The sequence below is a fragment of the Chlamydomonas reinhardtii genome, chromosome 16, assembly GCF_000002595.2.
Source record: "Chlamydomonas reinhardtii strain CC-503 cw92 mt+ chromosome 16, whole genome shotgun sequence".
Taxonomy (NCBI): domain Eukaryota; kingdom Viridiplantae; phylum Chlorophyta; class Chlorophyceae; order Chlamydomonadales; family Chlamydomonadaceae; genus Chlamydomonas; species Chlamydomonas reinhardtii.
In genome coordinates this window covers 3,553,674-3,574,664 of record NC_057019.1, presented here as the reverse complement: position 1 = coordinate 3,574,664, position 20,991 = coordinate 3,553,674, and the positions used below count along the sequence as shown (strand labels likewise).

The 20,991-nt window shown below is 63.3% G+C and overlaps 6 protein-coding genes across 7 annotated transcripts in view; 3 read left to right on the top strand and 3 right to left on the bottom strand.

Annotated features, from left to right (window-relative positions):
• Positions 1–45: 45 nt before the first annotated feature.
• CHLRE_16g681301v5 (uncharacterized protein) lies at positions 46–2,731 on the bottom strand. The gene is made up of 5 exons (XM_043071428.1): positions 2,431–2,731; positions 1,963–2,114; positions 1,256–1,798; positions 944–1,072; positions 46–782 (listed from the first exon to the last, which is right to left on the bottom strand). The coding sequence occupies exons 1-5, from the start codon at positions 2,557–2,559 to the stop codon at positions 326–328; spliced, it is 1,410 nt and encodes a 469-aa protein (XP_042915746.1). The 5' UTR covers positions 2,560–2,731; the 3' UTR covers positions 46–325.
• A 118-nt stretch (positions 2,732–2,849) lies between these two features.
• CHLRE_16g680944v5 (uncharacterized protein) lies at positions 2,850–8,345 on the top strand. Its single transcript, XM_043071418.1, has 9 exons — positions 2,850–3,056; positions 3,479–3,598; positions 3,847–4,044; positions 4,500–4,691; positions 5,014–5,121; positions 5,508–5,967; positions 6,164–6,440; positions 6,657–7,179; positions 7,499–8,345. The coding sequence occupies exons 1-9, from the start codon at positions 2,982–2,984 to the stop codon at positions 7,598–7,600; spliced, it is 2,055 nt and encodes a 684-aa protein (XP_042915745.1). The 5' UTR covers positions 2,850–2,981; the 3' UTR covers positions 7,601–8,345.
• A 5-nt stretch (positions 8,346–8,350) lies between these two features.
• Positions 8,351–11,539, bottom strand: CHLRE_16g680588v5 (uncharacterized protein). Its single transcript, XM_043071410.1, has 5 exons — positions 11,338–11,539; positions 11,003–11,128; positions 10,332–10,920; positions 9,894–10,141; positions 8,351–9,628 (listed from the first exon to the last, which is right to left on the bottom strand). Exons 1-5 carry the CDS (start codon positions 11,449–11,451, stop codon positions 9,518–9,520), a joined length of 1,188 nt encoding a protein of 395 aa, XP_042915744.1. The 5' UTR covers positions 11,452–11,539; the 3' UTR covers positions 8,351–9,517.
• A 69-nt stretch (positions 11,540–11,608) lies between these two features.
• Positions 11,609–15,849, bottom strand: CHLRE_16g680232v5 (uncharacterized protein). The gene is made up of 10 exons (XM_043071402.1): positions 15,705–15,849; positions 15,557–15,612; positions 15,451–15,492; positions 15,065–15,161; positions 14,712–14,827; positions 14,384–14,576; positions 13,637–14,257; positions 13,311–13,409; positions 12,820–13,161; positions 11,609–12,474 (listed from the first exon to the last, which is right to left on the bottom strand). The coding sequence occupies exons 1-10, from the start codon at positions 15,726–15,728 to the stop codon at positions 12,367–12,369; spliced, it is 1,698 nt and encodes a 565-aa protein (XP_042915743.1). The 5' UTR covers positions 15,729–15,849; the 3' UTR covers positions 11,609–12,366.
• A 100-nt stretch (positions 15,850–15,949) lies between these two features.
• CHLRE_16g679876v5 (uncharacterized protein) lies at positions 15,950–20,514 on the top strand. Of its 2 annotated transcripts, XM_043071393.1 has the most exons (12): positions 15,950–16,116; positions 16,273–16,518; positions 16,757–16,867; positions 17,164–17,234; positions 17,425–17,563; positions 18,043–18,092; positions 18,232–18,549; positions 18,659–18,820; positions 19,077–19,161; positions 19,455–19,754; positions 19,924–19,992; positions 20,220–20,514. In XM_043071393.1, the coding sequence occupies exons 1-12, from the start codon at positions 16,114–16,116 to the stop codon at positions 20,232–20,234; spliced, it is 1,569 nt and encodes a 522-aa protein (XP_042915742.1). In that variant the 5' UTR covers positions 15,950–16,113; the 3' UTR covers positions 20,235–20,514. The 2 variants fall into 2 exon arrangements, with proteins under 2 accessions (XP_042915742.1, XP_042915741.1); XM_043071392.1 differs by having other exon boundaries at positions 19,924–20,514.
• A 305-nt stretch (positions 20,515–20,819) lies between these two features.
• CHLRE_16g679520v5 (uncharacterized protein) overlaps positions 20,820–20,991 on the top strand; it is a 2,996-nt gene continuing 2,824 nt past the window's right edge. Inside the window, exon 1 of the mRNA XM_043071385.1 lies at positions 20,820–20,991. This exon is cut by the window's right edge and continues 422 nt beyond it. The gene's annotated coding sequence lies outside the window, so the exon portion shown is untranslated.

Below are 20,991 nucleotides of genomic sequence, written 5' to 3'. Positions count from 1 at the left end.
GTTTCTTCAAGCGCAAGTGGCGCTGCTGTGCACTGAACGCAGATATTCAACGTTAAAGTGTTGCAAGTATGCGGCCCTTCTTAGCATCAGAGGTCGGAGACGGCTGCATTCAGAACTGGCGTAAATCACCGCACGGCATGCACAGCACGCCCCCTGACCGCTTCCCCGCTGCACTCAACCCCGCTCAACCAGCGCTGTCAACGCACAACAAGGTCTCAAACTAACAGCCAGCCGCCATTACACCACACAGCTCATTTGTTACGCTCAGCACGCCCTCAGCTGTGCCCACACATTCCTAACCGCATCCCCACCGCCAACAGCTGTGCTACCGTGCGAGCGGCATCGTGACGCCGCACGCGGCGTTGGGGCCGCCCTTGAACGGCGGTAGCGGCGCGCCCGCCGCCGCCATGGCCTTGCGCACGTCACCCACCACCACCGGCTGCAGGTCGTCCAGGTACGGCGCCTCCTCCTCCGGCACAAACGCCTCGCTCGCCAGCGTGCACGCCATGCTCGTCCAGTCGTCAAAGTATGCCCCGTAGTCCAGGTGGGACGACCAGTTCAACAGTTCGTCCACGCGCTCGTCCAGCGCGTCCTCCTCAAGGCCATCGAGCTCCTCCAGCGCGGCGTTGGCGTCGTTCCAGGCCCCGGCGTCGTCGGCGCCGCTGCCGTGCCGCAGTGCGGAGCCGGGCCGCGGCGGCCGCGGCAGGCCGCCGGTGCCCTCCGCGTACATCTTGCGCAGCCACTCCCGCTTCTTCTGTTTGGCCACCGCCTGCCGCTGCTCCCTGTACGTAGGAGGTCAGTGCAGCGCAGGTGCAAGCGCAGTGCCGGAACGGCGATTATGACAAGTGTCATGGGAGTATGAGGCCAATCCCATGAATGGCTGCGTGGACTGTCAGCGCGCATTGCAGCAGACTAGCAGCCCATGGAGGCATCTGACCCTCACCTGCGCACTGCGGGGTTGAAGTGGAACATTGGCTGTCGCTTTAGGCGGGTCAGAGTGGTCACCGGGTCCTCGTCCAACAGCACGCGCTCAGCCACAGGCCGCCACCCGTTGTTCTCGTAGCGCTCGTACCTGTGAAGAAGTAGCAGGTGCAGGTGCAAACCACACCGATGTGGGTTAGCATGTCGCAACAAGAGGACGTGCGGTAAGTGAGCTCCAGACAATCATCGGACCGTAGCCTGCTTGCCCCTCTAAAAACAATCAAAGTCAGGGTGTCTTTCCCAATCTCGCCCAGGCCCCTCCTGCAGCTCTTACCAGCCCTGCGTGCTGCGCACACCAATGGTGCCGTCGGGCTTGATGTACTCCCGGAACGAGCAGTCCAGCTCGAAGTCATCTTCCCGATACGTGTGCTTCTTCTTCCCAGTCCCGCCCCCTCGCCCAAACGACGACGCCCCGCCACCGCCTCCTCCTCCGGCCGCAGACGTCAGTGCTGCGGCCGCGGCCGCCGCTCCCGGACCGCGCCGGGTGGGTGTCTGCGACGCCGAGCCCGCGCCCGAGCCGGGGCCGCTGTTGGTTGCCAGGGCCTGCTGTGCCGATACGAACGCGACGCCGCCGACCCCGGGCGCAGGCCGATTGTGTATCTCATTCGGCGTCATTCGGACCTCATTTGCATAGTCACGAGGCCCAAATGCGCCAATATCAACCACTGTGCGGTGGGTGAATATTTTATAGAACACCAGCGGCGGGAATACGGTGCCGCCCAGCCGGAAGCGCACGTGGATGCCCGCGGCCGCGTCCACAAGCTGCGCTTCGCGCGGATTGATCACTTTTAGCAGCTCGCGGGGGTCGCCACGCTCCCTGGATTGCAGCAGAGGCGTGTCGTGGCGGGTTGGACAACTTGCGTGCGTGCGCATGGCTCGTGGGACGTGTGTCGGTGGATGTAGTTTGAGCAATCTGCGGTTGCTTCTCCCAAGATAAACAGCTTCAGGACTCAGAGCTCAGCACTGGAAGCCACTGCACACCTGAAGCGAATGAGGTCGCGGTAGTAGTTGAAGATGCGGCGGTTGCGGAAGGCGCGCCAGGCGGTCTGGATGGCCCGCGCTGCCATGTGCGTGCGGTAGGCGTAGTCGTGGTGCGAGGCCCATTCCAACTCCACCTTGCGAATGCGCGCTCGCTGCAAAGGCGTAGTGCGTTAAAGAAGGGGGTTAGGGATACGTTACTGGCTGTGGCGGTGGCAATTTGTGTCAGGCTGGTGTTGGCCGAACCTGACGCTGCTGCTTCGATCTTGTTAATGCGTGGCAAGGCCATCCACGGACCCTCCCTCACCCACAGCCCTTCCCAACAGCGCGCAAACGCCGCAATGCGGCGCCCGCGCCTGCGCATACACCCACCACATCCCCAGCGGCTCCACGTAGCTGCCACCCAATGTGTCCGTGCCTGGCCTACACGAAATGGCCGCACGCAGCGGTGCCATGCCGCATGTGCCTCACCCGCGCTTGGTAATCTTTTCGCACGCGGTATCCTCGATAGTGCCGCTGGATTGTTGTCGCTGCAAATGTTGCCAAGTAGTTATCCGAGTAGGGCGAGGGCCCCGGCGCGTCCGCGTCGTCGGCGACCATGGTCGGCACGCGGCGGGGCTGCTCAAGCTGCTACACTGCAGAACCAATACTCAGTGTTTATGTTATAGTGTGAGAGGTTAAACGCGACAAGCAAGCACTGACATCATGACATGGAAAGCAAGTGCACAGCGCGGTAAATAGAGCCTTTGCTGTAATGTGTCAATATGGAGACATTTTCTCGTGTATTAGATAGCAGTTTGCCTCCGACCCTGCCCAGGCGGATGGGGTTTTGCGATTGTGAGTCCAAAGGCCTCGCAACTGCTACCAAATGGCACAATAGCTATTTTTCAGATAATAACTTCTATCTGTGCAGCCGAGCGGCTGCGGTGAGCTGAATCGTCGCAGGCTCGAGTTTCGTTACGTTGGGCAAGCGCTCTTCACTTAGCGGAGACCCCGTCGCTGCACTTTAACTAAGCGACAAGATGGGCCGTCACAATGGCCGCGCCCGCAAGGCCGGAGAGCGCGTCGGCGCAACTCTGGCGGCGAAGAACAAGAAGGTGCGCAACGCGGAAAGCGTCTGCGTTGTGACGGCCGAGTGCATTTTATTTAAAGTCATCCGTCACCGATGGGAACGGCACCAGGCTTTGCCAGTGAAGCCAGTACTAGGGCAGCAACATCTCGTTCCTGTCTTGGCCATGCTGCGCGCCACGAGAGCAGCTGCTTCCTGCGCGACGAGCTTGGTGGCAGTGGCGATGCCAGCGCCGACGCTTGTGAGGCCCGTCGCCAGCAATCCTGTGTAGGATACAGCTCTGGGACGTTTCGGCCGTTCGCCGTCACGCCCGCCCAGCTACCCCCGCAACCTTCCCACGTTCCTGCCCATCACACGCCACAGCCCGGCCTGCCGCTTGTCCCGCTGCACCCTCACCCCCCCTCTTTCCCCTCACCCTCCCTCTTTCCTTCCGCCGCTGCCGCTGCACAGACTGCCCCCAAGACGCAGGCGGAGATTGGCGCCAACTTCAAGCACACCACGGACGCGGGTCTGGGCCGCAACATGCAGTCGGTGCTGGACCGCAACGATCTGGACGAGCTCATGGCCATGGTGAGGGGGCGGGAGCCAGACTGCCGGCATAATAGTGTGTTTGCGCCAGTGCTGTGTGCATTGTGTGCTGTGTACATCGTGCCTGTGTGCACACCTGACTGGGCCCTCGGGTGCGTGCGGCAGGCTCGTGCATTCTGGGCGCCGTCGTCTTGCACACACCATCAGGGGCCTCTCCTCCCAACCGCAATCGTATCACACCTTCCTCGCCATAACCACCAGCCACCACCACCTCCTTTACCCCCCTCCAGGCCGACCTGGCGGACCGCGATTTCACGGCGGAGCGCGGGCAGTGCATCGTCATCAGCACCGGCGTGGTGGACCCGCTGGCGGAGGCGCGCCGCGAGGAGGAGCGCGCCGAGGCGGAGGCGCGCAACGCGCACCGCCTGGCGCTGCCGCGGCGGCCGGCCTGGACGCCCGACATGAGCGCGGAGCAGCTGGACCTGCAGGTGGGTGGGATTGTGAGGTGGAGGGACGAGGGCGGTGCGCGGTGGGCGGGATGCGGGGTGGGCCTTTGAAAGTTGCGTAGGGTAGGTGGATGTCGGCGGGGCAGAGGGAGCAAGGCGAGGAGCCATGGCTGAGGAGCGGCCAGGAAAAGGGGAAAGGAGGAGTTGGGAAGGTTGGCGGGAAGGATGGTTGTCACACCGTGTAAGGGATTGCCAAACGAACCGAACGGGACTTGGGCTCGGAACAGCCCGAGAGGACCGAGCGCGGGAGCAGGACCGGGCTGGGCCGTGGGGGCAGTGTTTGCAATTGGGAAGCGTGCGGCTGTTGCAAACCAGCGGGGGACTTGTGGCAAGGCACGACAGGCACGGCAGACCAATGGGCGGTTGTGCAACGCGTAGCGCTGTGCCAAATATCCAATGTGCCATCGCCACGCCGCCCCCACCTCACAAACGCACAGGAGCGCACGGCCTTTCTAAGCTGGCGCCGCGCGCTGGCGCACATGGAGGAGGAGGAGAAGCTGGTGCTGACGCCCTTTGAGAAGAACCTGGAGGTGTGGCGGCAGCTGTGGCGTGTGCTGGAGCGCTCCGACATCGTGGTGCAGGTGGTGGACGCACGAGACCCGCTGCTGTACCGCTCGGAGGACTTGGAGGTGGGAGCGGCTTCTTTGGGGGGTTGGGGGATGGTTGGGGCTGGGGGATCGGTAGTAGTGAACCGCGCGCCGTGTAGGGCTTGCGCGAGTGGAGGCACGGGGTTAGGGGTGGTGGAGAGGGTTCGAACAGTGGTGCGAACAGTGGCAGGAAGCGGCTCAAGAGGTGCTGTGCGGAGGGAGAGCGGGCACGCACTGTGCTGGTGGCAGGGCAGCGCGGCTGGCGGCGCCAGGCCGCCGCCAAGATAGGCCGCGGAAACACGCACCCACAATTCCCCCGCCTCACAAACTCACTCTGCCACTCGCGCACCTGCTACCTCCTCAGAACATGGCTCGTGAGCTGCACGCCAGCAAGAGCTCGCTGCTGCTGCTGAACAAGGCGGACCTGCTGCCGCCGCACGTGCGCACCGCCTGGGCTGACTACTTTGACAAGGTGCGGGGGAGGAGCAGGGCGAGGTGGAGGAGGCGCAGATCATGAGACGAGGGTTACAGATAGAGCGTAACGCGTAAAGCGAAGCGTCTATCATGAAAGGCAGAGAGGCGGAGGGCATGGCACGGACAGAAAGGGCAGGAGGGGCGGACGGTGGAAAGCCAGCCGCTGTTTCACGTTCGGAATAGCGTGTGGGCTTCTACCTGATGTGTCGTACGGTACAAGGGCATAGATCTGAGCAATGCGCATCTTCACAAGAGTCGAGCGAGACAGGGCAGAGGGTTCACTAGGCGCACGGGGGGTGAGGCGCAACGAGACCCAAATCACTCCCCAACCGCACGTATTGAGCACATGGACCCCGCTGCGCGTGCCTACCTTCACACCTGCAGGCGGGTGTGGAGTACGCCTTCTGGTCGGCCTACGCCGTCATCCAGGAGCAGCAGGCGCTGCGCTCCGAGGCCGCCGCCCTGGGCGTGGAGCCGGCCGTGCTGAAAAAGCTGCAGCAGATTCAGGCGGCGGAGGCGGCAGAGGTGGCGGCAGTCTACGCCGCGCGCCGCGAAGCGGCGTCCGGCGCCGGCCCGGGGCCCGGCAGCAGCGGCGCCGCCACGGAACCCAAAGCCGCCGCCAAGGAGGACCCCCGGATCCGGATCCTGGATGTGGACGAGCTGTTGGATCTGTTTGAGGCCAAGTGCTGCGCCGCCGTGGCGGCGGCTGGCGAGGACGACCCGCGCGCGGGCGACAAGGAGCGCAAGCACATGGTGGGGCTGGTGGGCTACCCCAACGTGGGCAAGTCCTCCACCATCAACGCGCTCTTCGGAGCCAAGAAGACCGCCGTGGCGCCCACGCCAGGTGAGGCGGGGCAGCTAATGGGGGCGGAGAAGCGCGGCACGCCACACCAATGTGGCACACACGGAGGGGAAAGGGTGGGGGGCAGGGTCCCCGAGTACAGGGGTTAGGTTAGGGCGGCAAAGCCTGGATTGGTGCCCAAGCGGTTTCAATACGACGCGGTATCCCCACACCGTCTGTCCCCTTGTCACGCTCGCAGGCAAGACCAAGCATTTCCAGACGCTGCACGTGAGCCCCGACTGCGTGCTGTGCGACTGCCCCGGTCTGGTGATGCCCAAGTACGCCAAGAGCCGCGCGGACATGGTGGCTGCGGGCGTGGTGCCCATTGACCGCCTGACCGACATCCGGCAGCCCGTGGACGTGGTGGCCAAGCGCTGCGGCCGCGAGCAGCTGGGGCGGGTGTACGGCATCAAGCTGCCGCCGGCGCCGAAGCACCTGCCGCCAACCAGCCCGCCCACCGCGGAGCAGCTGCTCAGGTGGGGCTGGGGTTGGGTGGCTCGGGCATAGGGCTGCGTGGGTTGCGGAAAGGGAAGGGGCAAACAGCCTTGGCCGCCGCAAGCGCACGCCCACCATTGCATACACGACCTAAGCATTTCCCTTCTCCTTTTGTGCTCTCTGACACCGCTCCCGAGCCTGCTCACACGGCAGCACACACAAGCCTAAACGCGCCCACACAACACTCGCCCCTACAGGGCGTACGCGGTGCTGCGCGGCTGGACGGCTGGCTCGGGCCTGCCTGACGAGACACGTGCGGGCCGCCAGATCCTGCGCGACTACACCAACGGCAAGCTGGTCTACTGCTTGCTGCCGCCAGGGGTGCAGCCCATAGGCTGGGTGCCGGGCGAGACGGAGGCGCCTTCGGCGGTGGCGCTGGCGGCTGCGGCGGCGGCGGACGCCAGCAGCGAGGCCGCGGAGCGGGCGGAGGCGGAGGCGGCAGCGGCAGGAGTGGCGGAAGGATCAGGGTCAGGGTCAGGGGACGACGGGGGGGAGGAGGGGCAAGAGGACGACGACGGCGAGGAGCCATCGACGTCAGGGGCGGCGGCGGGCACGGGAGAGAAGGTGGGGCGCGCCGCGCTGGCCGCGGCGGCGGTGATGGCCGGTGATGACTTGGACGCGGCGGATTTGGATCTGCTCGAGGGGCTAGCGGCACAGTCGGCAAAGGACAAGTCCAAGCGGCCAGAGTACAAGTTCAACAAGAAGGCGGCGCGGACAAAGGTGGGTCGGGGCGGGCAAAGGGAGGGGGGGCGTCAGCGCGCAGCGGCTGGTGGAGGTGATCCGGGGAACGCGCCTCCGGGCAAGCATGCAAGGTTCAAGGGGCCGGGATGTGGTGCAGTGGCTCTGTTTCCAGCCGTGGGACCAGCCTGCTGCGCCGAGCCACGTGGTGAGGGCAAAGCGCCGCGCCGTGCACATAGCCGTTGTTGACACGCAAATGTGCATGAGAGTCAACACCATACAGAAGAAACACGCATTGCATGCTTTTCTCTGGCTTTGCAGCCATAGCAACTCTAGCACTGACGGCTGCTCATGTGCGCAGGGCGACCGCGGGCAGCAGCGCGCCGAATGGCAGGGCGGCTTCGACGGCGCCGGCATGGTGCACGGCAAGAAGGGCGGCCTCGTGCGCGTGGGCGGATACTGAGCTGCAGGGGCAGCTGCAGGCAAGCGGCACACGGCAATAGCAGGCTGTAAGGCTGGCAACTAGGGGTACGGTGCACGCCGCGGGTTGCGGGAGACGGGATTGTTGGAGTTGGTGGCCATGACGCGGACTATCTATGTCCGGGGCAAACACGTTGGGTTGACTTTGCATGGAGCTTAGCTGCTGAAATGCTGCTGAAACAAATGAAGACGTGTATGATTTAATTGGCTTTCAGTGTAAATGTGCACACAGGGCTGATAGCACTGCAGCACGCCTTGCCTGCGCAAGTATAGAACAGTAGACACATCGGGGTGTTCCGCTGGCAAAGGAACCTTGAAGACAACCTTGAACAACTGGTGCAAAGTGCAGGGGGGGGTAGAGTCTTCCGAAACAGACCCCATGCCTCAAATGGATAGAGCTCATCGATAGAGATCATTTACATAGCGATAGAGCTCACCGAGAGCAGTCAATTGGCACCAACCTGACAAAAAACTAAGGGGTTCTGAGGGGGTTTTGGGGGGTCGTACGGTAGGGGGGGTCGGTCGGTCGGTCGGTCGGGCCCGGGAGTGGCATGGGGTCAAAAAAGTTTGTTCCTACCCCCCCCCTGCAAAGTGTCAAGATACAACGAAGGCGCTTTGGCCACCAGACCAAAGTGGCTTGTTGCAGTTAGTGCGGTCTGTGACGCTGCTGCGGCTAGAGGCCTCTTGAGGCAGAGGGTCATCCGGGGGCACTGTAACGGAACGGCTCCACAGGGATACGTAATGATTACATGAGCTACGGCCAAACCAGCCATGGCCCAATGGCCGAAGCCGCCCGCTTATGGAAGCCGCAGTACTTGCCACGTGAACACTCATGGAATCCAAATCCGTGACAACGGACCTGCACGGACTCCCGCCTCTATTCGAAAGAATGTCTTCAGGATATGCACCCTTCCGCGTATGAACCTTTTCGCCACACCACTGCTCACTAACTTCCGCATTCGCAAACTTCCACGCCACGCAAAGTCACTGATACAAGCGCACCGGAACCAAATGCCGGAGTCCTGCCCATACGGTACACTCTTTCTCTCAAGAATGCATTTAACACATCTACCGGACTCCCGTGCCCCGTCTGATACCCCCGCAGCGCTCCCCTTGGTGTGGCATTTACCAAGTGCATGCATCTGCATCCATCGCAATGCTGTCTTTCTTTATGTCTGTGCCAAACATGGCGCCATGCCGTCCTCTCGACGACTACGAGCCAGCGCCAGGGTCCCTGCTTTATTGCCACCCGTGCCCTAGCACACGCCGGGCACATACCCCAATGTGTATCCCTTGCCCTGCAAGAAATGTTAAACCCATAACAACACACACTTGTGCATGTGCCTGACATACACCAGACCTATGTCACATATACATACCACGCGTGACGAGCCCGCATCAAGTGGGTGTAGTCGTCCAGTCCTGACCTCACGCGTTGTGTCCCATCGTAAGCCCACTTGCCTCGTTCACTTATCAAGGATCAAAATATTAGGAGCCCTGAGCCAAGCATACCGCCGCATACCGCCGCTTCAGATTACCGCCCCATGTGCTGCACACAGGCATGCACAGCTGCGGCGAACTGGGTCGGGACAGCAGCACCACCACGAGCAACCCCCAGCTGTACATCTATGGCACAAATGATGGTTCCAAGCGCGCAGGGACCTGTACGTCCATGCCCTATGTCCATGAATAGCAATCCCGTGTGCGGATCATAAGTGCCCGCCACTACTGCTACACGGCGCGTCGCGAACGGCTGCGAGAGGACCAGCAGCTGCGGTGCACCTCGCTGTTGACAAACATCCTCCTCCACGGCCGCCACTGTGCAGCCTTTGGAAGGCCATCGCATTTCAGGCCCACTTCCACGCGCGCTCGCATCCGCCTGCTCGTCTCCTTAGCTGCGTCACTTGCCGCCCGCTGGCACGGTGTCACCCGCGCCGCCGGCTCCGGTTCCCACCTTCACTTGCAGCGTTACAAAGCGCAGCTGAAGCCCCTTGTATTGCTCCATCAGCACCTGTCAGAGAGCGAGACACAGTAAAAGGGCGGGCAGCCGAGCACGGAGGGTCAGATGAAGCGGATGCAGTGGGTTAGTGTCAAGCCTTAGCTCAATAGTTACCGTATTTCCCCTTGCCATAGGGTGGGAACGAAACAAGGCGCACACGACGTATCGTCCATGCGCTGGCTCAACTCAACAACGCAAGCGCTCCAATCCAGCCAAAGCCTCGCGCCCTCAAATCGCCCGCCCCTTCGCCTCGCCTCCTGTACAGCTATGCACTCACCCGGTACTGCTCCTCCAGCAGCTTGTTGGTTAGCCGCAGCGCCTCAATCTCGCGCTGCTGGCTCTGCGTCGTGCTCTCCAGCAGCGCCAGCGCCGCCTTCTGCCGGTCGCGGAAGCGCCGCTGCGCCTCACGGTTCAGGTCACGCTTCTTGAGCTGCCGCGCTTGCGCGCGCGCCGCCGGGTCTTTGGGCGCCGCTCCGCGCCCGCCGCGCCCGCGTGCCGGCGCCTTGCCACGCCCACCCGCGGAATCTGGGTTTTCGTAAGGAGGAGGGATTTCGGTGGAGTCAAGGACAGGCAAATGCCTAGGCGGTCACGCTGTGCTTCAAGTCCCGCATACCAGCCGCAACAACAATAAAAAGCATCCCAGGGGCCACAAGCGGAGGCCAAGCTCTAGGAGTGCGGCGCGTGATTAGCTGACACAGGCGCACCCGCCGCGCACCTGATGACGTATCGGAGCCGTCCGAGCCGTCTGAACCGTCGTCCGACCGCGGCTTGCGCTTGTTATCCGCCTTGCCGCGGGGCGGGGATGGCTCCTCATCCCGCTCCGCCGCTGCCGCAGCCACGGCTGCGGCAAGCGCCGCCGCCTTCTCGGCTGCCGCCACTGCTGCTTTCTCGGCCTTTTCCGCTGCAGCTGCCTGCCTCCCGGCCGCGCGGCTGGGGCGGAAGTCCTCATCGTCCTCGTCGTCGTCCGCGCGGACAGCCTGCCGCTTGTTGCGGCCGCCACCGCCACCGCCACCCCCGGCCGCTGTGCCTGCGGCGATGGCCTGCTCAGCTTCACGCTTGAGGTTGCGAGCCGCTGCAGCCGCGGCTGGGGCAGGGATGGGCGGCTGCTGCACGTCGAGCAGGAGCTCCCGAACGCGTGCGTCCGCGAGCAGGGCCGCTGCGTTATTACCGCCCCGACCGCTACGGCTCCGGGGGGGCAGGGCGCCTCCTGAACCGCTTGGATCTGAGCTGTTTCCGTTGCCGTTCAGGTCGACGCCTTGACCCTTGTTGCCCATTCCATCGAGCCCAACGTCCAGGCTTAGTAGCTGCGTAGATCGGGCAGGAACCGGAAGCGAGTTAAATGGGAATACCAATCACAGGTGGATAGTGTCTGGACGCGGGATTCACCTTTGGCAGCTCCAGAGATGGGAGCGCGAGCGCAGCAGGCAGGGGCAGCGGAGCGGCCCCGCCGGAGCCCAACGAGCCCATAATGAAAGAGGGAATGTTTCCTGTTTGCAGTGCCAGCGCCAGGTCCTGCGCGCGGGCGGGAGGGACTTGCTGAGTTTGGAGGTTTGCTGAGTTAGTAAGTTTTGCGCGCCCTCGCCCCTGCGCCCGGGCACCGGAAAGCGCACAAGTGCGCAAGCAGCACGGAATCAGCGAGGCCGCGGCTGCGCAACAGCGGACGCTCGAGGCCGCCGGGACGGAAAATGCCCAGTAAGCACCTAGTAAGCCCCTGGGCTCACCAGGTTGGACGCGCCCAGCGTGACCGACCCGCCCGCAGAACCTAGCATTCCCGCTGGAAAGGTGAATGGCGTCACATCTGCCCCGTTCGCGAGCAGTTTGAGGATGTCTTCCATTTCAAGCCACAGTATAATACCTCTGGACGTAGAGCTTAATAGTCTGTGGATGTTGAGGAATGCGCAACGTGGTTGAACGCTTGTCAGCAAAAGAACGCAGCCCTAACCAGCCGATCAGGAGTGCGAAGTCTGAAGGCATCAGACCCGACAACCCGCGAGCTATAATCTGTTACACGCGTGGCACAGTTGGTACTTGATAGACTGCATGGATAGACCGCATGTGCACAGACGCTGCATACCGCGACTGCTTACACACGACGAGCACCAGCAGGTTCTTCAAGCCTGGGCCGCAAACACAACATCCGATGCCATGCTCAATTGCATGGGCATGGGCTCAGCTTACAAGCACTGTGTCAAACATCGACAAAGTGGTGGCACTTTCAGCGCGGGCGCGTCTTGAACTCGTGGCACCGCTGCCATGATATGCGCTTCGAGTTATAATGGATGTTCGTGTCTTGCTCCGAAAAATTTGCAGGTGAAGTGGCCAGCGCGCAAGGGTTGACCCCACGGTTAGCCCCTCCACAACTGCAAGTCGCACAAGGTGCTCGTGTGGAGCAAAAGTGTGACAAGACTCCCCAACTGCGCGGCGTGGCACAGCATCCACGACCAGTCCAGCATGATCCATTTCAGCTTCAGAGGTCTCCCAAACCCCTTCCGCCTGGCTGGCGACTGCCGCCTGCATGCCCGCTTGCACCCTGGTGGCCCACTTGCTGGTGGCCCCACAGCGTCGGTCGTTCCTGCCTGCTCGCATCAAAGCTGCACACGCCGTGGTGCAGATAATCAGTCCTAACACTTGAATCAATAGCCCCATGCTGCATGACATTCCTCAACCGTGTAACCATCGTCGCACGGCCCACGGCTTGCCTGCCAACGTATCCCTGTAGCACCCCTGCAAATCCGCAGCTGCCAACGCAGCTACAGGATGCGCGCCAGCTCCGCCCGGATCTTGTCCACCTGCTGCTGCCGCTCCTGATGCTGCCGCTCCAGCTGCTCCAGCTCGCTCAGCACAGGGGCCGGTAATTCCTGAGGCGCAGAGGCAAGGGAGGGGGGCAGACGGGCGGGTGCAGTCGTGCCGTGTATTAAGCTGGCCGTCATAGGTCAAGGTGCGACGATTATACTGCATGCCCCTGTCTCTGCTATTCATAAAGACGCGGAGTTGCTGCAGACCGCCCTTACAGTGGTACGCGAGCCACCAAAACAAAACAAGCTAGCAGGCTGCGGTGAAGGCTCAACTATGGACATGGCCTAGATCCAGGCAAATCGTGAGGCAAAGACTGTGCCCACGACCATGTTTTCCCCTGCTCGCGCCGTACTACCGTACGGTATCCTCCCACAGGTGCCTTGCGCCTCCGCGTCCACAGCCCCTACCTCGTTAGCAGTGGCCGCCTTCTTCTGCGGCTTGGGCTCCGGCTTGGGAATGTTCCGCGCAAACTGCAGCGCCCGCTCCCGCGCACTAGGCTCCTTGTCCTTGCCGCCGCCACCGCCACCAAAAGCAGCTGGCGCCGCGGGGGCCTGTGCCGCCGCCGCAGGCGCAGATGAGGGTGCGCCGCCGTTCCCGCTCGCGGCCGCTGCCGCCGCTGCGTAGCCGTCACCGCCGGGCCGTTGCTTGGCCCGGCTGTTGGCTCTCCGTGCTGCCTCCTCCGCTGCCTTGCGCGCGTTCTCTTCCCGCACCTGCTCCGCCATGCGCTTGATCTTCTCCTTCGCCTCGCGCTACAGGCAGCAGGGGCGGAAGGCGAGGCCAAGCGGGGCGTCGGGGTTAGGCACGCGGCCTGGGCATGTAAATGACACGCAGTGGCTTCCCTGACGCTTCATGCTACATGCACAGGCAGCCTGGCTCCACACCGACAGCCCGCGCACACCTTTGCCTGCAGCTCCTCGGTCTCCAAGTCCGGTCCCAGCTTGCCCAGCTGCCAGTAGCCCTTGCCCGCCTTGACGTTGTACTGCTTGTCCTCAAAGTCCTGGCAGGGGACAGGTGAGGCAGGCATGGAGATGGAGGAGGGGATGAGGGTTGTGCGCGGGTAATATGCTTGCATGAGCCCGAGTCGATAAAGGCGGACGGTGGTGCCGTGATCGGATGGGCGGCTTTCAGTCTGTACAACATGGAAACCAGATGACTATCGTGTGAAAGCGTAACCGATGGAACAGGGCGAGCTGCCACATCCACAGACAGGCTGCAGTGCCGCACCTTGAGGTCGTAGGGCTTGAAGTCCACGGGCCGTGGCTTGCGGCTGTACGGCAGCCCCTCCCGCTCCGGCGACTGGCTCGCGCCGCCTGCCCCCGCGCCGCCCGCCATGGCCGCCTGCTGCTGGTGTTGCTGCTGCTGGTACTGATACAGCGCCTGCTGGTACACCAGCTGCTGCTGCTCAAGGCTGTAGCCCGCCGCCTGGGCCTGCTGCCGAATCTGCTCCGCATACACATGGGCGTAGGAAGCGGCATAGCCGCCACCCGCTGTCGCCTGCTGCGATGACTCGGCCTCGGGCGCGGCGTATTGCCCCCGCCCAGGCTCCACAGATCGCGCCCCGCCCCCTCTTTGCTGCTGCGATATCTGTGACGCATACCCGCCCCCGCCGGCGCCGCCTCCGGCGCCGCCTACGTGCGCTTGTTGTGCATAGCCATACCCATACTGTTGCTGCTGCTGCTGCTGCTGCTGTTGTGGTTGCTGCTGCTGCTGGGCCGCCTGTGCTGCGTAGCCGCCATACGCGCCGTACCCTCCTGCCTGCTGCTGCTGTTGTTGTTGCTGGGCCTGGGCCGCATAGCCACCGCCCGCTGCTGCACCGCCGCCGCCAAAGTACATGGCCATTGGCGCCTACAAGCAAGGGACACAGGGCTGGTTCAGCAGGCCACGCTACAGCTGGCTCCCACTGGCTCCTGCTTGACAAACCTACCCGTGGCAAACGCCTGCGAGGTGGCCACAATGATCCGGTTCCCTCACCTGCCCGTACATCTGCTGCTGCGCGTCGTACTGCGCCGCGTACTGCCCGTTGCCGCCGTACCCGCCGCCAGCCGCCGCCCCCGGCAGCGGCACGAAGTCGGGCTGGTCGCTGGTGGAGGCGTCGTACCCGCGGTCCCGCGCCGCCGCCTGGTCCGAGCCGCCGCCGCCGCCGCCACCGCCTGCCTTGGAAGCCCTGCAGCCGCACCACCACCGCCACATGCGCGTACGCTGCGTCAGACCGAATGTGGACCTATGCAAAGCGGCGCCCGTGTGCGATCGCGGCGCAGCTGCGCGCCCGATCTGCAGCCAGCTCCGCAACCCCACTCACTCGTAGGAGGGGCTGTGAATGAAGGTAAAAATGGCCTGCAGCACCTCCACCGCGGCGTCGCCGTCGGCCGCAATCACCGCCTCAATCTGGCCGCGGTCTATAGGGATGCGTTTCCGCTGCATTCGTGTGGTTTGGTGCGAGCGGGCCAGCAGGGCACAGGCGCGTCAGTTTTGAGTCTCTGAGCGAACTTGCCAACTACCATGTTTGCCGCACCGCCTCCTGTAGCCACGCCTCTTCCTATTCTACTGCTACTGCGGCTGCTCCCAAGCACTCCACCCAAAACCTCGGTCCACTCGCGCCCCCCACTGCTACTGCTGCTACTGCCCCGCACTGCTGCTGCTGCCGCTGCTGACCTTGATGACTTTCTCCAGCAGCGCCCAGTTGGACTTCTTGCGCTCCATACTGGCCACGTTTTCAAAGCTGTGCATGGCGATGTCCTGGGGGTAGTACCTGCGGCAGCGTGGAGCAGGGCGGACACAGCGGCGAACAGCGAACAGCGTGTGGACGGCCTGCGGTCTGCCTGGCCCTGTCGCCGAAACTACTGCCAGCAGTTTCCAGGTAATGTTCCGTGTTATCCACTGTGTCAGGCCTGGACAGACTCTGATACGCAAAGACCGGCAGCCCGTATCCATGGTTGGAAGAGCCAGTGTCACTTGAGACCCCCGCGCCCCGCTCCGCCCTGTCTGAGCCCGGTGCAAGCCCCAGAACCATCTGTCAGTGACGCAAGCCCCTATCTCACCGCGATAAGATCTCCGCGTATAGGAAACCATTGGCGAAGTCCCTGCAGAGACAAGCCGCGCGGCCTCAGCGATGGCCATAAGGCGCTCGCACGCATAGAAGCTTACCGTTTTGGATTCTTGACCGCGTATGACAGGTCCAAGCCTAGAATCCATTTCAAGACCTGTGAAACCAGGTCAGGAAGAACGCTGGGTTGTACTAAAGCTCTCAATTACTCTGAATTATGGAACCAGCCTTATTATTTCAGCTTCTTACTTCTCGTGAAAGGCCACAACTCATTTTAGAATTAGCGAAGGGATAGAGAGGAGCGCGAGAGAACTGGACCGTCTTTCTTCGCTTGTCTCACAGTACAAAGAGTAAGGGAGAAGGTGGTTTACGAGATTTCAGGTAATGCCAGGACGGCGGGGCCAAAACTTGGAACAGCCGTTTTAACGAGGCGAATGGGCATGCGTGCCCTGAATCACAGCAATCACTGAAGCAATGCGTGCCCTAACCCTTGCATTCTGTTCTTTCTCGGTGCTAGCAGCCAGCGTGGTAAAACACTATGATAAAGTCATAAAGATACAGCAACCCGAGTGACGGCCCCCGACTCCCGAGTCAATAATCACTGTTATATTTGAGTCCTGGGAGTTAAACGGGTGCACGGAAAGGAGGCCCAGACGCCATGGTGAGCTGCGTGGTTGGTGTACAGAGGAATAGCCAGTGCGGTGGCGGTGGCGAGCAGGGAAGGGAGGGTGGCGTGCAGAGCGGGTTGCGAGGCTGCCGGCCACGCCAGGCCCGCTGCACCCGTTCACTGTGCTGCATTCCGCACCCTTGCGCCCAGGACGGTACTCCAAAAAGCGCGGCTGCCAACGGCACCGCCCCAGCTAGCGGCGCAGCACCACCAGCCACCTCCTCTATATTCGGCCCCGCGGCAGCCGCCGCAGGGCCCAGCTCTGAGGCAACATCGGCTGCTGCCGCCGCTACAGCCGCTGATGACCTGGCCTTGCAATTCGCGAAGCTGACGGAGGCGGTGGACGCCAAGATGAAGGCGCTGGCGGAGAGGGAGCGCAGCATGGCGGCGGCGGCGGTGGGTGCAGTCGCTGCTCTGCACCTTACTGGGGCAGGGAAGGAGGGCGGGACGGCGTGTTGTGCAGGTGCACGTGTGCAGCACACATGGTGTGCCGCTGGCTGCCGTGTGATGTAGGTTGCGACGATGAATGCGCTGCGTTGACAGCGGCTGTCTCAATTGCAATGGGAGGGGCTGGCGCTGCCAAGGCGCGCCTGCGTGACCTCCTTCTCCCCCATGCCCCTTCCTCCGCCTACAGGTCCGGCTGTCCGCCGCCAATGAGCGTATGTCCTCAGTGCTGGGGCAGTCCGGGGCGTCTGACGTCATCCGACTCAACGTGGGCGGCACAGCGCTGGCCACCAGCCGCAGGGTGAGTACGGCGGGCGGGGCAGGGCGGGGCTTGGGCGGGGCGGGGCTGAGGCGGGGTGGGGCGGGGGCGGGACTGGGGTGGGGCGGCGCGCGGCAGCGGAACGGAGGTTGTGGTGGCGATCAGGCTGTGGAATCTTGGAGGGCGTTGAGGCAGTCATTGAGTGTAAGACACAGGAGGGCAGCATGAATCCGTGAAGGCTGTGCCCGAGCAACAATGTGTCGGGTCTTGTACGCCCCTCACACCTCACACATCCACCTTGCACACACGGCCCTGCGGGTTTCCTTCACCCCTCGCAGACTCTGACGCTGGTCCCTGACTCGCTGCTGGCGACCATGTTCAGCGGCGGATGGGACGACCACCTGACCCGGTGAGCCGGGTGGAGAAAGCGGCGGGGTGCAAGCGTGGGCTGAAGGCAGGTACCCAACCCCAAGCCCCCAGTACCTCATGCATTCATGCCCCACCCACCTGACACGGCCCCACCCCCCCCCCCCCCGCCCCCGCCCCACACAAACACACATCTCACCCCTCCCAACTACACGCCCACCCTCAACCCTCAGCGACCCCACTGGCGCCGTGTTCCTGGACTACGACCCGCACCTGTTCGCCGCGCTGGTCAACTGGCTGCGCGGCTGCGACCTGGCGGGGCCGGAGGCGCCACTGGCGGAGGTGCGGGTGGAGCAGGACCGCCAGGAGCAGGTGAGCGGGCGTGTGTGTGTGTGTGTGTGTGTGTGTGTGTGTGTGTGTGTGTGTGTGTGTGTGTGTGTGTGTGTGTGTGTGTGTGTGTGCGTGCGTGCGTGCGTGTGTGTGTGTGTGTGTGTGTGTGTGTGTGTGTGTGTGTGTGTGTGTGTGTGTGTGTGTGTGTGTGTGTGTGTGTGTGTGTGTGACTACGGTTTCCATGGTTGCCTCCGATCCGAGTGTCGTGATTGAGTACTCGGGACAATCTGTGGCGTTTACCACCGCGAGGATTGGGCGCGTGATGTCCACGCCCCTCACGGCACCTGCTCCAGTTGCTGCTGCCACCTGCCCCCTGCTACTGTACCTGGCTACGCCTTCACTTCTTAATAATCATGAATGTAGCCCCCACCCCCATCCCCACCCCACGCCTGCTGTCTTCCTCGCTCCACTTCTCTGTACCAATCCTTGCACCCTCCCCCCACCCCCCGCCACCTGAGCAGCTGCTGGTGCTGGTGGACTTCCTGCAGTTGCAGCGGCACGTACCCTGCAGGTGCGGGTGTGGGTGAGAGGGAGGGAGGGGCAGGCGGATGTGGAAGCAGTGGCGGAGGCTGAGGTCGGGCAGCTGCTGCTGCGTGCCCTGTTCTTCTATCACGGTCCTTACCACCCCCAGACTGCTGCACGCTCCACAGGTTTACGGAGATCTTCAGCCCCACGCTCTCCTCGCCCTACATCGCACTCAGCGACAGCACCGGTGGCAGTAGCAGCGGCAGTAGCACCACCACCGCCTGCGGCTACCAAACCGTGGCGCGGCGCACGGGTGGCGGCGGCGGCTCGGGCGCCTACGCGGTGGCCGCCGCGGCGCACAGCCACTTCGACACGCACGTGGAGGTGGTGCTGGAGGTGGAGCGATTCGGTGCAGGGCGGGCGGTTGGTGCAGCTGGCGCGGGGGTGGCGGCTGGGGCGGCCGCGCCTGCAGCAGGGCTGGGAGCTGACGGCGGCGCGAACAGGTTCGTTGGCAGCGTACCCTGGTGTGGGGCCGCTTGAGCAATGGTGGAGGTTTTGAGCACTAACGGAGTATGAGCACTCAAATATCTGCTGGTCACTGCGCGTGCACAGGGCTGCTGCGGGGGCAGGACCCGGGGGCCAGGGGCCACAGCAGCCCGGGGGCGGCTCCGGCGCTGATGAGGGGCGCGCCAACCAGCCCATGTTCGTGGGCGTCATGTGCCGGGGGCAGCTGGCCGGACTGGACCAGAGCAAGAGGAACACCAACGCCACCTGGTGCGTGCGTGAAGAACAGAATCAGAAGGCCGCCCCGACGGCGCGTGTATGTGTGTGCGTGTGTTAAGTACCCAAGCGGAGCACCGAGCGTGTGTGTGTACACCGGAGAAAACAAGCTGAGTGCGAGTGTGTGTTGGGGGAGAGATAAAAGGGGATGGCATCGACCCATGCGTGTCATATCTCTATGAAACATTAAGATTCTGTACGCCGATGACAGAATGCTGCCCGCTAACCCTGTTCGCCCCTCCGCGAGCAGGGAAAGCACGTGCCACGGCTGGTGGACTCACCGGCGGTCGGGCTCCAAGGTGCAGGGCGGCCGGACGCGCCTCCTGGGGCACACGGTGCGTGCCGCGACTGCCGCAACGGCTGCGGTGCCAGGGATACAGTGTGGGCAGCCCGCCCCTGTGGCAGCTGCCGCTCGTGTGCGACCGTTGTAACGGCAACGCCGGAGCTGAAGCGCTACTGCAACCTGAAGTGAATAGAGCGCATGGCGTTTGCCGGGTCGGTCGGTTGACGCGCGGGAGGCTGTGCCTCTTGCAGCACTCGACTTCGCGGGGTTTCCTATCATTGCCGCCCCCTCGTTTCTCTGTACCAATCATTGCCCTCCCACACGCCCGGCCCTCCCTGATCGCAGCCGCTGTGGGTGGAGGGCGACACGCTGGTTCTCAGCCTGGACGCAGCCCGGCGGTCAGACCCCGCAGGGGCGCAGGCCGTGCCAGCGACAGCAGCGGCCTCGACATCGACATCGGCAGAGACAGCGCCGTCTGGGGCAGGCGCTGGAGGCGGGGCTGCAGGGCAGCTGGGGGGTGGCGCCGGCGGCGCTGCAGGGCAGCTGGGGGGTGGCGGCAGTGTGGAGCTGAGCCTGACCAATTGCCGTACTCAGGAGACCCTGCGGCTGCGGTTCAGCCCAGACGCACTTGGCGGCGCAAGCGAGGTGAGAGCTCGTGTAGAGTGCCGTCAGGCGTCCGCGAAGACACCGAAACCGCGAAGTTGCCACCTTTTATGTGGGTTTAATAGCTGTTGGAGACATCGTCCTGAGCGCCTCCTGTCGGACCTGCCTTCTGAGGCCCTCCCCTCCCGGCTGTGCTGGTGTGGCCCCGCAGGAGCAGTGGGTGGTGATGGTGGGGATGGCGGGCGTGGGCGACTGCGTGCGCATTGCCTCGGCGCGACGGGTGGGCATGCGGCCGCTGCGGCCGCAGGACTGATGATGTATCGTGGGGAGCAGCGGCGCCCTAAGGGTGCTAGGGATGGCGCAATGGGACAGGCCTCGCATAGCTTGCAGTTTGGTTGCTGCGGGTGGGCAGTTGGTGCGGGGGAATAAAAAATAGTATGATGGGGTTCTAGGACAGCTCCGACTAATCCCCAACTAACTCGTGTACGGCACCCCAACCCCCCTCAGCCGTACAGGAGGTAGCATGGCAGTCGGCAGCTGCGCGAGTGTGAGCAGGTAGTTGTACGGCGGCCCGGCTTGGAAGCTACCTGACTGCAGTGACGCACACGTGCAGTTGGCGCTAGTCGACAGGCGCGCGAGTGGGAGCTGGCAGTTGAGCGCGCACGCGTGTGGGAAGCTGCGTCTGAGCACGGTGGAGCATGGCGGGTGTGCCGGTTGGCGCGGCGCGCGAGTGGGAGTGCATAGTCGTGCGCGCGCCGTCTGGGAAGCTGCGTGTGTGAGCTGCGTGTAAGCTCAGAGAGACGTATGGGGCTGACCCGGTTTCCATGAGCTGCCTCTGGGCGCACACGGTTTCACACGGTTGACAGTTGGGCTGCAGCGCGGGCGGGGCTCGCTGGAATGCATGAAAGTCGCTGGTGGACACGCGCGGGCGGGGCGGACACGCGCGGGCGGGGCGCGGGAACTCGGAAAAAACTGGCGGGGAATTCACGCAAAACTCGCGCAAAACTTGGGCGAATTTCCGGCAAAACTCGTGAGTCGCACCAGGCTGCGACAGCGGCATATAATTGCAGAGTTAGGTTGTGAGATATATAAACATGGATGCATCAGGTTACTTTCATCGCTTGTAATCACAACTCGCTCCTCGCTGCACGCACCCACAGCATACGTTTGATACACGCACCCACAGCATACGTTTGATACACGCACCCACAGCATATGCTTCTACTCTGAGCGAGCGGAGTCGCGGGTACTTTGCTCAAACCTTAAGATTTTTCCGGGC

Bases quoted from the DNA above. Each gene is read 5' to 3' on its own strand.
- CHLRE_16g681301v5 (XM_043071428.1), bottom strand. From the start codon at position 2,559: ATGGTCGCCGACGACGCGGACGCGCCGGGGCCCTCGCCCTACTCGGAT. The intron at 2,115-2,430 runs GTGAGGCACATG...ACGCCTTTGCAG, and splicing joins GAAAAGATTACCAAGCGCGG to CGAGCGCGCATTCGCAAGGT. The intron at 1,799-1,962 runs GTGTGCAGTGGC...GCTGCAATCCAG, and splicing joins CGCGACCTCATTCGCTTCAG to GGAGCGTGGCGACCCCCGCG.
- CHLRE_16g680944v5 (XM_043071418.1), top strand. From the start codon at position 2,982: ATGGGCCGTCACAATGGCCGCGCCCGCAAGGCCGGAGAGCGCGTCGGC. The intron at 4,692-5,013 runs GTGGGAGCGGCT...CTACCTCCTCAG, and splicing joins ACCGCTCGGAGGACTTGGAG to AACATGGCTCGTGAGCTGCA. The intron at 5,968-6,163 runs GTGAGGCGGGGC...TCACGCTCGCAG, and splicing joins CGCCGTGGCGCCCACGCCAG to GCAAGACCAAGCATTTCCAG.
- CHLRE_16g680588v5 (XM_043071410.1), bottom strand. From the start codon at position 11,451: ATGGAAGACATCCTCAAACTGCTCGCGAACGGGGCAGATGTGACGCCA. The intron at 11,129-11,337 runs GTGAGCCCAGGG...GCCCGCGCGCAG, and splicing joins CGCTGGGCGCGTCCAACCTG to GACCTGGCGCTGGCACTGCA. The intron at 10,142-10,331 runs GTGCGCGGCGGG...ACGAAAACCCAG, and splicing joins CGGCTCCGATACGTCATCAG to ATTCCGCGGGTGGGCGTGGC.
- CHLRE_16g680232v5 (XM_043071402.1), bottom strand. From the start codon at position 15,728: ATGAGTTGTGGCCTTTCACGAGAA. The intron at 15,493-15,556 runs GTAAGCTTCTAT...TTGTCTCTGCAG, and splicing joins GCGGTCAAGAATCCAAAACG to GGACTTCGCCAATGGTTTCC. The intron at 15,162-15,450 runs GTGAGATAGGGG...ACGCTGCCGCAG, and splicing joins TACGCGGAGATCTTATCGCG to GTACTACCCCCAGGACATCG.
- CHLRE_16g679876v5 (XM_043071392.1), top strand. The intron at 18,821-19,076 runs GTGCGTGCGTGA...CTCCGCGAGCAG, and splicing joins AGGAACACCAACGCCACCTG to GGAAAGCACGTGCCACGGCT. The intron at 19,162-19,454 runs GTGCGTGCCGCG...CCCTGATCGCAG, and splicing joins CGCGCCTCCTGGGGCACACG to CCGCTGTGGGTGGAGGGCGA.